At 41.2% G+C, this 12,870-nt stretch overlaps 4 protein-coding genes across 5 annotated transcripts, besides 1 other annotated feature; all 4 read right to left on the bottom strand.

Moving 5' to 3' along the window:
* Window positions 1–208: 208 nt before the first annotated feature.
* Window positions 209–2,556, bottom strand: Cyp309a1 (Cytochrome P450 309a1). Of its 2 annotated transcripts, none has more exons than NM_001273014.1 (6): window positions 2,303–2,556; window positions 1,897–2,248; window positions 1,426–1,845; window positions 1,230–1,353; window positions 859–1,122; window positions 209–791 (listed from the first exon to the last, which is right to left on the bottom strand). In NM_001273014.1, exons 1-6 carry the CDS (start codon window positions 2,500–2,502, stop codon window positions 631–633), a joined length of 1,521 nt encoding a protein of 506 aa, NP_001259943.1. In that variant the 5' UTR covers window positions 2,503–2,556; the 3' UTR covers window positions 209–630. The 2 variants fall into 2 exon arrangements, with proteins under 2 accessions (NP_001259943.1, NP_608688.3); NM_134844.4 differs by having other exon boundaries at window positions 611–791.
* Window positions 2,557–2,611: 55 nt separating this feature from the next.
* On the bottom strand, window positions 2,612–10,763 carry Cyp309a2 (Cytochrome P450 309a2). The gene is made up of 6 exons (NM_134845.2): window positions 10,446–10,763; window positions 10,041–10,392; window positions 9,557–9,979; window positions 9,376–9,499; window positions 3,030–3,293; window positions 2,612–2,974 (listed from the first exon to the last, which is right to left on the bottom strand). Exons 1-6 carry the CDS (start codon window positions 10,733–10,735, stop codon window positions 2,811–2,813), a joined length of 1,617 nt encoding a protein of 538 aa, NP_608689.2. The 5' UTR covers window positions 10,736–10,763; the 3' UTR covers window positions 2,612–2,810.
* Window positions 3,319–9,329: a mobile genetic element.
* A 398-nt stretch (window positions 10,764–11,161) lies between the features above and the next one.
* Sws1 (SWIM domain containing Srs2 interacting protein 1) lies at window positions 11,162–12,778 on the bottom strand. Its single transcript, NM_001103591.2, has 3 exons — window positions 12,602–12,778; window positions 12,002–12,541; window positions 11,162–11,928 (listed from the first exon to the last, which is right to left on the bottom strand). Exons 1-2 carry the CDS (start codon window positions 12,705–12,707, stop codon window positions 12,108–12,110), a joined length of 540 nt encoding a protein of 179 aa, NP_001097061.1. The 5' UTR covers window positions 12,708–12,778; the 3' UTR covers window positions 11,162–11,928; window positions 12,002–12,107.
* On the bottom strand, window positions 11,162–12,778 carry Rad1 (Radiation insensitive 1). Its single transcript, NM_058092.4, has 3 exons — window positions 12,602–12,778; window positions 12,002–12,541; window positions 11,162–11,928 (listed from the first exon to the last, which is right to left on the bottom strand). Exons 2-3 carry the CDS (start codon window positions 12,104–12,106, stop codon window positions 11,209–11,211), a joined length of 825 nt encoding a protein of 274 aa, NP_477440.1. The 5' UTR covers window positions 12,107–12,541; window positions 12,602–12,778; the 3' UTR covers window positions 11,162–11,208.
* Window positions 12,779–12,870: the final 92 nt, after the last annotated feature.

The following is a 12,870-nucleotide window of genomic DNA, read 5'->3' on the forward strand; positions in this document are numbered from 1 at the left end:
AAATAACAACGAGGAAACGCGCTGCAACACAATACTCGTGCACACGCGGCTGCATTGTGGCTGGGGATCGGTGTTGTCCTTTGTCCTTCGTCCTTCGACGCCGTCCACTGCATGCGGTCGCTCAGTATGAAAGTGCCTGCAGTGAAGTCGCAGCTGCGCACTGAGAGAAAATCTTTGAAATGTAGTCAGTTCTCATCGGTATGAGTTTATTCTACAAATCTTGAAGGTACTTAAAATCATTTGGTAAATATTAAAAATTGCATAGTTTATCCTTTAATTTACACATTTTAAAATTCGATGAACGAGTTTTTTTTCTTGTTAAATATGCTTGATGTTAAGCTAAGCAGGAGAAACGACGGGCGAAAGGGGGCGTGTCAGTTGGTCTGCGGTCGGTTTGCGCTAAATTAAATTTCGCCGCGGCTGCCCCCAAAGTCCAACACACTTGCAACACTTACACACACACACACACACTGGCACACTCGTATACAAATTACTATTGCGCCAAAATATAAAAAGCGAAAAGCCAACAGCAATCCTCATATGAAGGCAACATCTGCCCACTGCACTTATGCAACATGACCAAAAAAGTGTAAAAAACTAGAGCAGAACTACGAATACGAACGCTTCCTTTTATTTCTGCAGCTTGGTATATTTCAGTTCGACATCGCCATTGAGGAAGATTCCCATCCCGCTGTCCGCACCCAGGGGCACCTTCTTCATCTGCTCCACCTGGTAATTTGAGAGGATGTGCACGATGGCCGTCTTCACACTCAGTTGGCCCACGCGCATACCTGAATATACGCATGTTATAAGATTAAGATTATTATAAACATATTAGTATTATGGTTGGGGATTTACCTAAGCAAATACGAGGTCCATCACCGAAGGGCAGGAAGCATCCTCGCTTGGTAAGGACACTCGCCGCTCCGTTCTCGAATCGATCCGGCCTGAATTCACTGGCCTCCGGATAGATGTCATTGTCATGATGGTACTGATAGGCTGGAACCATCACGGTGACTCCGGGTTCCAAGTCCAGGGTTTTATCATCCCCCAAATTGATCTGAGTGGGCTTGGTGCAGATGCGCATAAAGAAACCAATGGGAGTAGTCAGTCGGAGCGATTCTGAAAATATATATTAGATATATTATATATTATATATTATTATATATTATATATATAATATATTAATTTCGAAGCTATGAAATACTGATAATTTCCCATATTCCTACCATTGAAGCACTGATCCAGATAGGGCAGGTTGTTGATCTGATCGTAGCTGATTTGGCCCTCGGAGGCTAAGGCTTCCAGTATCTCCGAGCGCAACTTTTCCTGCTCTTCGTGGTGTTCGCTCAGCTGATAAGATACAGCGTTGTTTTCAATTGATTATATATGTAATAATATGTGAAAATTGTGAAATTTACTAACCGAGTAGAGCATGTGATAGAGCACGGCTCCAGATGTTTCGAATCCATCCAGATGCACGGTGAGGGCATGGCCCACCGAATCGTGGATGGAGTTACCCCGCTGCTGCAGCTGAATGAGATGGGATAGGTAGTCCGTGCGACCCTCGCCACTTCCACCTTGCCGCAGATTCACTGCATCCTGGGTGAGTCGCAGGAAGAACTCATCCGTTGCTTTGGTGAAGAATCGCATGGAGAAAAGCTTTCGCACGAAGATGGCCACCAGAGTCTTGTTGAAGCGGATCATCGAGCTGAAGGCGTGAGCACTCCAATCCGTGGATGTCTTCTGGAAGTCCCCGATCTCACCAACCTTGCCGCTAAGTGAACCCGCATCGATGCCCCAGATGAAATCCGCCATCGCGTTGGCCGTAAATCGATAGGCAAGCTGAAGAGTTATATTAGCTTGGTGGAAATGAGTTTCGGTCTAGGTTCTCACATCTCTGGTTTCGATGATATCGCCCTGTTCTCGCCGCGCCCGCTCGATATACTCGACCAGCTTCCGGCCACTCTGCTCCCAGATGGAGTAGGCCATTTTCAGTCGACTGGGCGTCAGTCCGCCAACATTTTCGGAGCGCAGTCGCTTCCATTTGTCGCCAGCGCTGAAGAAGGGTGACCCCGCCACGTACTTGTCATCCGGATTGTGGCCCACAAAGCTGCTGGTGATGGTGTCCCGAAAGTGACTGAACTTGTCCACCAAAATCTCATGGGCCAGGGCGGGATCCAGAACCAGGAGCTGCGGCTGTCGCGTAATGAAGGTTCCGACTGTCCTGTACTTGTCCTTGTATTTACTGGTGGAGCAAATCTTTTGTAGTAAACAATCTCCGATTAATGGCAAAGCTCACTTGTAGACATCCTGAACATCGAGAATGAGACTGCGGCTCTTGTTGATCAGAATGCCCGGATAGGAGCCCAAAATGGTCAGTGGCTCGGCGGTGACCACTCCGCGCTTATCCCAGTACTTGTGGTACCAGGTCAGATAGAAGTAGACCACCGCAAAGGCCACATGAACGATGGTCAAGCACAAACCCACTAGGGTAAACATGACAGCCACCGAAGAAGGCGATCTGATCGCCACCAGGTTTCCCTGAAAACTGGAACGGAATGGAAACATACTCTACTAACAAGACCCATCAAATTTTAATCAGTATTTTACAATCATCTACGTATGTTGTTTAATTTGTTTGGCACAGTGCAAGTACCTTGCAGATAAGATTTTGTTGGAGAGGTAAGTTCTGGCTTTGATTAGCTGCAGTAAATTATATGGGATTCACATTGCTATCACCGTACTCTAATAATTTCACAATATTTAATCAGTGAAAGCTGGCAATATATAGTGATAACAATACAAGTCTATCTGAAAAAGCGGCGATATTCGAGATTAACATCTCCCTGCAGTACGACCCCAAATCCAGAATCTCCCTTCGGAATCAGTCGATCCCTTCCACGCACCACCTGAAAGTTGCTAAGGATGTGGACCAGAGCCGATTTCAGAGTCAGCATGGCCAATGGAACACCTATAAGGACACAAGTGAAAGTACATAAATATATATTTATATTTTAAGGACTTACCCATGCAGATACGGGGACCATCGCTAAACGGCAGAAAGATGCCTTTCCGCATCAATTCCTGATAGGCGCCATTATCAAATCGCTCTGGCTTGAAGGCCTCCGGTTCGGGAAAGTATTGCTTATCGTGATGGAACTGGTAGTTGGGTATCATGATCGTCATGCCAACCTCCACATCCAGGCTCTTGGACTCGCTCAGCCTAATGACGGTGGGCAATGTGCAAACTTTTGTGTACTGCGGTATCAAGCTGCTAAGTCGAAGGGATTCTATAATATGTATTTTAATATATATAGTGACGTATTTGGGTGGTCCAAACCAGCCACTTCCATTATTTCAAAGAAATCAGTAATGCACTCTAGTAATTTTCCATAACGTATCCCAGCTGCGCAGCATTCGTTTATCTTTGGCAGCGCAGCCGTTCTTGTAAACATCCTAAAGCCTGACCTAAGCAGATTTGACTGCCCTCTTTCAACGCTACCTAATCTTAAGAACCCAAGAGCGAGGCTCTCCCGAAATACAAATATTGTTCAAATACTGAGGCTTCTCCTCAATCCAATTTGCATTTGATTTTTAGTCTTAAGCTGAGATCCAAAGAATAAAGTCGTGAAACTATTTCTCCTAAAAACTATTTTTTATTTCTTGGCGTTGTCCTTAGTCAACTGACGGGACATTAGTTCGACTCATAAATAAAACAACAATTTTACTGGCGCAGTCGGTAGGATACAAAAGTATCCGAAAAAAAAGAACCTTCGAGTGGAAAATAAGTTAAATTTTATAGTCCAGTGCTCGAAACATCTCCCAAAATAAATTCGTGAAAACTCTTCAACTTGGATTATAATTCCAATTCGGTTATCCAATAATAAGTGGAAGTGAAATACGAAACAAAAATATTAAGTCCAAAGGCAACTAAGTTTTAAAACCAACATATAAAAATAAAAAATTAAAACAATATAGAATTTTAATAATACAACACAAAAATTTACAAAACAAAAAAAACAAACAAGTGAAACTAGAAAGCTTAAAAATAATAATAACATTGAATCCGAAACAAAACAAAAAAATAAAACACAAAAGTTAAAAATTTTACAATAAAAATGTCACAACCAATTATTGCGCTGAGCGACATAAACCTTGCCGAAGCCCGTCGGCAGCTTAAAGACATTATGCCATTCAAGGGTGATCCAGAAACCCTTCACACCTTTATCAGCAGAGTGGATTACGTAATTTCGCTCTACCAAACAAATGATGTCCGACAACAGAGGATTCTACTGGGAGCCATCGAAAGGAACTTGGACGGACAAATTACACGATCTTTGGGACTTCCGAACATCGAAGATTGGCCTACCCTTAAAGCAAGACTCATCGCGGAATTTAAAATTCAAACACCAAACTACAAACTTCTGGAGAACTTCAGGGAGACACCATACAGAGGAAGCCTAAGAGCATTCTGCGAAGAAGCGGAGAGACGACGTCAATTACTAATTTCGAAACTACACCTGGAAGGTAACCAATCGGATTTTCTTATTTATATTCAGGGTATTAAAGAATCTATTAAGATACTGATAAGGAAACTACCAATACAATTATTCACTATTTTAGCCCATCACGATATTACAGACTTAAGATCCTTAATTACCATTGCACAAAATGAGGGAATTTATGAAGAACACATTAATTTTGAATTTTATGAAAAACCAGAATATCGTAATAAAAATTCAAATTCTAACCAGAATTCGAAAACACAAAAATTCAATACAAATGTTCAAACTCAAAATCGACCAAGTTACTCACAATATTCCCAACCCTTCCAACCTAATTTTAATCAATACATTCAACCATTTAGACCTAGCTATACACAGCAGATAACTAACAACCCACCCATGTGGCACGCACCTAATTATTTCAGACCCAACCAATACATAAACCCACAACCCATTATTCAAAAAAATCATTTCCAACAATATCCCAACAAAGCCCAATTTCCCCAAACAACGCATTTTAGAGGAAATACATACCCTCGACTACAACAACCCTCTACATATAAAAATACTAACTTCCCGATTACTAAACGACTAAGACCATCGGACAGTGAACAAACTAAAATGTCTATTGACGAAATTAGATTCCAAGACGCGCATGAATTCGAACAAGTCCAACCTAATTATTACGAGCAACAGTATTTTAACCAAAATCAATACAATCCGTATCAAAATCATAGCTTCATTAATGAAGGGCAACAACAAGTCCAATCTGTACAAATTAATAACAAACAAAACCAAAATAATTCTGAACTAAACGAAAATTTTCGGTTAACAGCCCCGGAAAATACGAATACATAAAAATAGTATACAAAGGGCGCTCATACAAATGCCTTCTAGACACAGGATCAACAATTAATATGATCAATGAAAATATATTTTGTCTTCCCATTCAAAATAGTAGATGTGAAGTTTTAACATCAAATGGCCCTATTACCTTGAACGACTTGATTATGTTACCCAGAAATAGTATTTTCAAAAAAACCGAACCATTTTATGTGCACAGATTTTCTAATAATTACGATATGCTAATTGGCAGAAAATTGTTGAAAAATGCTCAATCAGTTATTAATTACAAAAATGATACAGTTACCCTTTTTGATCAAACATACAAATTAATTACTTCAGAATCCGAAAGAAACCAAAATTTGTATATCCAAAGGACACCAGAATCAATTACAAGCTCAGATCAGGAATCAATAAAAAAATTAGATTTTTCACAGTTTCGATTAGATCACCTAAATCAGGAGGAAACTTTTAAGTTAAAAGGCTTGTTAAATAAATTTAGAAATCTTGAATATAAGGAGGGAGAGAAATTAACATTTACAAATACAATTAAACACGTACTAAATACAACACATAACTCCCCAATTTATTCGAAACAATACCCACTTGCGCAAACACACGAAATCGAAGTAGAAAACCAAGTACAGGAAATGCTGAATCAGGGATTAATTAGGGAAAGTAATTCTCCATACAATAGTCCTACTTGGGTCGTACCAAAGAAACCGGATGCTTCTGGCGTAAATAAGTACAGGGTAGTAATTGATTATAGAAAGCTAAATGAAATAACCATACCTGACAGATATCCAATTCCAAATATGGACGAAATTCTTGGCAAACTGGGTAAATGCCAATATTTTACAACGATCGATCTGGCAAAGGGATTTCATCAAATAGAAATGGACGAAGAATCAATTTCTAAAACTGCATTCTCCACAAAAAGCGGTCATTACGAATACCTTCGAATGCCATTTGGCCTTAGGAATGCACCCGCTACTTTTCAAAGGTGCATGAATAATATCCTTCGACCGTTGCTTAACAAACACTGTTTGGTGTATCTGGATGATATTATAATTTTTTCAACATCCCTTACAGAACATTTAAATTCAATACAATTAGTTTTTACAAAGCTTGCAGATGCAAATTTAAAATTGCAACTAGACAAATGTGAGTTCTTAAAAAAGGAAGCTAACTTTCTTGGTCACATAGTTACCCCTGATGGTATTAAACCAAATCCTATTAAAGTTAAAGCCATAGTTTCATACCCAATTCCGACAAAAGTAAAAGAGATAAGAGCTTTCCTTGGATTAACAGGTTATTATCGCAAATTTATTCCAAATTACGCAGACATAGCAAAACCCATGACCAGCTGCTTAAAAAAAGGAGCAAAGATAGAAACACCAAAATGCCTTTAAAAATCACACCCAACCCGGAACATTGCCGAGAAAAATTTGTAGTAGATATTTATTCATCTGAGGGAAAACATTACATCAGTTGCATTGATATTTATTCTAAATTCGCTACACTTGAGCAAATTAAAACTAAGGATTGGATAGAATGCAGAAACGCATTAATGCGCATTTTTAATCAACTAGGTAAACCCAAATTATTAAAGGCAGACAGAGACGGAGCTTTCTCCAGTTTAGCTTTAAAGCGATGGCTTGAAGAAGAAGAAGTCGAATTACAGCTCAATACAGCAAAAAACGGGGTAGCAGACGTCGAAAGATTACACAAAACAATAAATGAAAAAATTCGTATAATCAATTCATCTGATGATGAAGAAGTAAAATTAAGCAAGATAGAAACAATCCTCTACACATACAACCATAAAATTAAACATGACACTACTGGACAGACACCTGCTCAAATTTTCTTATACGCTGGGCATCCCATATTAGACACTCAAAAAATTAAAGAGAAGAAAATAGACAAAATAAATGAAGACAGACAGGAATTTAATATTGACACTAATTACAGAAAAGGTCCACTACAGAAAGGCAAATTAGAAAACCCATTTAAACCAACCAAAAATGTAGAACAGACAGACCCTGACCATTACAAAATCACTAATAGAAATAGAGTTACGCACTACTACAAAACACAATTCAAAAAACAAAAGAAAAATAATAAACTCTCAATTTCACAGGCACCTGGTACCCGATAACACTATTGTTTATACTGATCACAGCTGTCCATGGACAACAAATTCAAATTAATAATATTGACACCAACCACGGATACCTCCTTTTTTCTGATAAGCCAGTACAGATACCATCCTCCTTTGAACATCACTCCTTAAAAATCAATTTAACTGAAATAGACATCGTGGTTGACTATTTTGAGCAAAGACTACGAACCGATTACCATGCACCCCAGATCAATTTTTTATACAATAAAATAAAAAGAGAACTAGCCGGAATAACCCTGAAACATAGAAACAAACGGGGTCTTATTAACATTGTGGGTTCAGGTTTTAAATACCTATTTGGAACACTAGATGAAAATGATCGAGTCGAAATACAGAAAAAACTTGAAATCAACGTCCATAACTCAGTAAAATTACATGAACTCAACGACGCCATACGATTGATAAATGACGGAATGAAAAAAATACAGAATTATGAAAATAACCACACCATCATTGACAGTCTTTTGTTCGAACTAATGCAGTTTACGGAATACATAGAAGATTTGGAAATGGCTATGCAGCTTTCCAGACTTGGACTGTTTAACCCCAAATTACTAAACTACGACAAACTTGAAAATGTGAACAGCCAAAACATTTTGAACATTAAAACATCCACTTGGATTAACTACAATGATAACCAAGTATTAATCATATCCCACATACCCATTTACCTTTCACTAATAAGCACAATTAAAATAATTCCTTACCCAGACTCCAACGGCTATCAGCTAGATTACACAGACACACAATCATATTTTGAAAAAGAAAATAAAGTTTATAATACCGAAAATAAAGAAGTAAAAAATGAATGTGTCACCAATATTATTAAACACTTAAATCCAATTTGTAATTTTAAGCCAGTACACACGAACGAAATAATAAAATACATAGAACCAAACACAATTGTAACCTGGAACTTAACCCAAACAATTCTTAACCAAAATTGCCAAAATTCAATTAATAAAATAAAAATAGAAGGAAACAAAATGATAAGAGTAACGCAATGCAAAATAGAAATCAATAATATAATTTTAAGTGAAAATCTGTTAGAACCAGAAATAGATTTGACACCACTATACACACCACTTAATATAACAAAAATAAAAATTGTAAAACACAACGACATTGTTGAGATGATTTCAGAGAACAATATTACACTTTACATACAAATGATCATTGTAATAATCGCACTAATTTTGTTGTACTCATATTTAAGATATGTATCATTTAAACCATTTATGATGCTGTATGCAAAACTTAAAATAAGAAAAAATCAAAATCAAAACACACCACAACAAACAGAAATAGAAGAAACTCCATTTCCCACACTATATCCATCAATCCCAGCCCAAGTATAGGCTTCTCTTTAAGGGAAGGGGAGTGACGTATTTGGGTGGTCCAAACCAGCCACTTCCATTATTTCAAAGAAATCAGTAATGCACTCTAGTAATTTTCCATAACGTATCCCAGCTGCGCAGCATTCGTTTATCTTTGGCAGCGCAGCCGTTCTTGTAAACATCCTAAAGCCTGACCTAAGCAGATTTGACTGCCCTCTTTCAACGCTACCTAATCTTAAGAACCCAAGAGCGAGGCTCTCCCGAAATACAAATATTGTTCAAATACTGAGGCTTCTCCTCAATCCAATTTGCATTTGATTTTTAGTCTTAAGCTGAGATCCAAAGAATAAAGTCGTGAAACTATTTCTCCTAAAAACTATTTTTTATTTCTTGGCGTTGTCCTTAGTCAACTGACGGGACATTAGTTCGACTCATAAATAAAACAACAATTTTACTATATATATAATATGGTGAAATTGGCAAAGCCGATATATATGCTTACCATAGATCACTTGCTCTAAATATTGTAAGGAGGAGAGCTTCTCAAAGTCGAGACTCTTCTCCGATGCCATGCAACTGAGGATTTCCACTCGCAGTTTCTGCTGAACTGCCGGGTTTTCAGCCAACTAAAAAAATGTACTATGAGATTGGTCTATTGGGTATATTAAAAAGTAGTCACCCACATAGTACAGAGCATGGAGAAGAGCTGTTCCCGAAGTATCGTAGCCATCCAGCATCACGGTCAGGGCATGACCCACTAGATCGTCGTGGGTGGCCTGCTTCTGATCCCGAAGCTGCAGCAGATGCGAAAGATAGTCCGTGCGAGTGGAATCGCCAGCCTTCAGTCGCAGCTCAATGGACTCCTTGGTCAGGTTGGAGAAGAACTCGTCGGTCTCCTTGGGATAGAAACGGAATCGCAACAGCAGGCGACTGCAGGGCGCCACAATGGTGGCCATGAACAGGGTCAGCATGTAGAAGGCGTAACTGGTCCACTTGCTGGCCATCTCCTGCACTTTGTTGGGTTGCTCCATGGGTCGGGTTAGGGTCCCTGCGTCTATGCCCCAGATGAAGTCCGCCATCACATGGGCCGTGTATCGGAAGCAGAGCTGCAAAATTGATTTATGAGGATACGATACTTATAGCTGCTCAGATGTGAATAGAACCCACATCTCTGGTCTCCAGAATATTGTTCTTCTCCGCCACCTGTTGCGTCATGTACTCGGTGAGCATTTGACCTCCCTGCTCCCAGATATTGTAGGCCTGCCTCAGGCGACTGCCGGAGATACCAGCCTGGGCGTCCGTGCGGAGCCGCCTCCAGGACTGTCCGGATGCCCAGAACGGATTGAGGCGCGCGTACTTGTCCCACTTGGCATGCCGGAGGTACGAGCTTTGCAGAGAGTCCTTGTAGCAGCGAAAGTTACTCACCAGCACTTCGTGGGCCAGCTCCGGATCGAGGACCAGGATCTGCGGCTGTCGGGTCACAAAGACGCCAACAGCTCGGTGCTTCCCCTTGTATTTACTGGGATTATATAGTTACATATCTCATTATGACTAGAGATTGGAAGTACTCACTCATAGATCTTCTGCACGTCGAAGACCAGATTGCTCTTGCGGGTGAGCAGGCCCGGATACGTGCCCAGCAGGGTCAGGGGCCGCGCCGTGACCAATCCCCGCTTGCGCCAGTACTTGTGGTGCCAGGTGAGGTACAGGTAGATGGGCAGCACCAGCAGGTGCAGCAGGATCAGGGCCAGCGATGCCAGGATGTACATGTTTCCGCGTTTCGTGTTGCTGCACGCGCCTTTGGCTCTCGTCCAGTACTGATCGATCGGACGGAAGTCGAAGCTGAATCTCTCCGGCATCATCGCTGCCCGGAATCGGATGGAAAATCTATCGATGCGGAATCCTAATGTATTTATTGATAGCTGACTTATCAGCTACTGTTCGATTGTAGTTCTGTTTACTTTCACACTGTGCAGTGCATTGAACAAATAGAAATAAACATATTCAATGTTCTTTATTGTTCTGTCTGACAAATAAAGTTGTTTTCATTGGAGCAGCGTACCATTATCATGCCCTCTTCTTCAGAGTCATTGTAAATGGCGATGCAACTTTCTCCTCCGGGAGTCCACGTCATTTAAAGTATTATAAAGTAATATCAAATCGTTCCAAGGCCACCTTAAGTACTCAACTGAATGCTGAATCCATCTTATATTTGCATGAGAAGCATTAACAATTGACCCACACGCTAACTACAGACCTCAATTAGATTTACATGATTTCAAGATTTTAGCAATATTTTAAAGTTCTATTTTATTAGCTACCTAGTAGTTTCGGTTTAATCAGTGTTGAGCAAAGGAATTATGAAGAACTGAATGAATATCTCCTCCTGGCTATCGCCCTGCATTACCAGATGCAGTTCTAGGAGGCCAACGGAGTTCGTTTTAATGGCCACCTTGGTGGCCGACTGCATCGCCTTGTTGGTCATGCGGATCTGCTGGCTCTTGTAGCGAGCCACCACCGTCTGTTTGCAGTTAAACATCATCATCATGGGACTCGTCTTTGCCACTTCGACGCTGAACACCGCCTGCATGATCCCCACTGTGGTGATCTTAAAGTGCGGGCGGTTCGGCGATGTCACGAACTCGAACTCCTCCGCGGACTTCTCCAGCTCATTGAACACCTTCGATAGGTTCGGTCCGCGTACGAAAATAACATTAAGATCCGGATCCTTCAGATTCTGATCGTAGTCAATGGGCTCATCGCAGTCCATGGTTTTGATGGCGCACTCCGTGCTCACATCATCGTCGTCGTGCGGATACAGAATTATCTTCAGGGGATCGCCCTTATCCCTGTACATCATTCGCAGGCTGCAATCGGCGGATCCGAAGAGACTGAGACACTCGGACAGCACATTCATTTTCACACCGAAGCACTGGAAGTCCTGCACACGGAACTCCATGAAGGCACCCGGCGGCATGAAAAGCGTTGCCTGGATGGACTTGCCCTGCTCCACGGTGATGCGCAGACCATCTTCGGAGACTTGCACCATCCCATACTGTGGGTAAAACAATAGGTTGTTACCGAGTTAAGTTGGTTAACGAATAAAGAGAGTTCGAGTTAATCCTTACATCATTAAAGCAGATTGACTTGATGGCCTGGATGAAGGTCTTGATGTGCTCCACTCGAGCGACGAATTTGCAGTCGCCGTAGGGCGATGGCTCCACATCAGTCATCCTAGTCCCGAAAGACGTCCGTCCGCAGCTCCTTGATATCCTCTTTCTTAAGGATCTTCTCGGTGGTTTTCCCGCCCGTGTGCTTCAGAAATTGATGGAGCCGCAATGCCAGGATGTGCTGGCAGGTGTAGGACACCCGGCTCTCCTCGCTCCAATCCTCTAAAATGCCCGGTTCGCCACTGGGAAGGTCCTGGTAGAGGATGCCTCGCGGCAACTGCAGCACGTGGCACTGGAAGAACTCACACTTGCAGAAACTTACGCCCGGAATCAAGCGGAAGTACTCGGTTCCCTTGGAAATTTCTACCACGCACACGGATCGATTGTTCTTGGCGTGGAAGAAGGAGAAGTTGTGGTCGTCCAAGAGGTGTAGCGATCGCAGGACCAGTTCTTGGCCCAATAAAATGGATAGATCGTAAAAGAACTGTCCGCGTTCCTCTGAAAAGTTTGAAATCCAGAGTAGTTACTACAGAATCTTTCTGATTTGATAGCTCGTACCTTTTGTAAGGCTGTTGGACTCTGCTTTACTCCGATATAATTCGAAGACTTGATCAACCAGATGCGGAACAAAATAGGATGTAGTGTTTTCTGACTCGGACGCCATTCAGGACATTATTAAATCCAGTTTCTTAAGTGAATTTTGTTTATAAACAATACCGCCAAAAAGTCGTCAGGCGTCAACAGCTGTTCTGAACAAAAGTCTGGCAGCGCTGCATATTGGTGATTTAATTATTAGGGTGACCAGTTCCAAGCCTTATATGGTAAAT

This window comes from Drosophila melanogaster, chromosome 2L, assembly GCF_000001215.4.
Source record: "Drosophila melanogaster chromosome 2L".
Classification (NCBI taxonomy): domain Eukaryota; kingdom Metazoa; phylum Arthropoda; class Insecta; order Diptera; family Drosophilidae; genus Drosophila; species Drosophila melanogaster.

Bases quoted from the DNA above. Each gene is read 5' to 3' on its own strand.
- Cyp309a1 (NM_001273014.1), bottom strand. From the start codon at position 2,502: ATGTTTACCCTAGTGGGTTTGTGCTTGACCATCGTTCATGTGGCCTTT. The intron at 2,249-2,302 runs GTGAGCTTTGCC...TTGCTCCACCAG, and splicing joins GATGTTCAGGATGTCTACAA to TAAATACAAGGACAAGTACA. The intron at 1,123-1,229 runs GTAGGAATATGG...ATATATTTTCAG, and splicing joins TCTGGATCAGTGCTTCAATG to AATCGCTCCGACTGACTACT.
- Cyp309a2 (NM_134845.2), bottom strand. From the start codon at position 10,735: ATGATGCCGGAGAGATTCAGCTTCGACTTCCGTCCGATCGATCAGTAC. The intron at 9,500-9,556 runs GTGGGTGACTAC...ACATTTTTTTAG, and splicing joins TTCTCCATGCTCTGTACTAT to TTGGCTGAAAACCCGGCAGT. The intron at 3,294-9,375 runs GTAAGCATATAT...TACATATTATAG, and splicing joins TTTAGAGCAAGTGATCTATG to AATCCCTTCGACTTAGCAGC.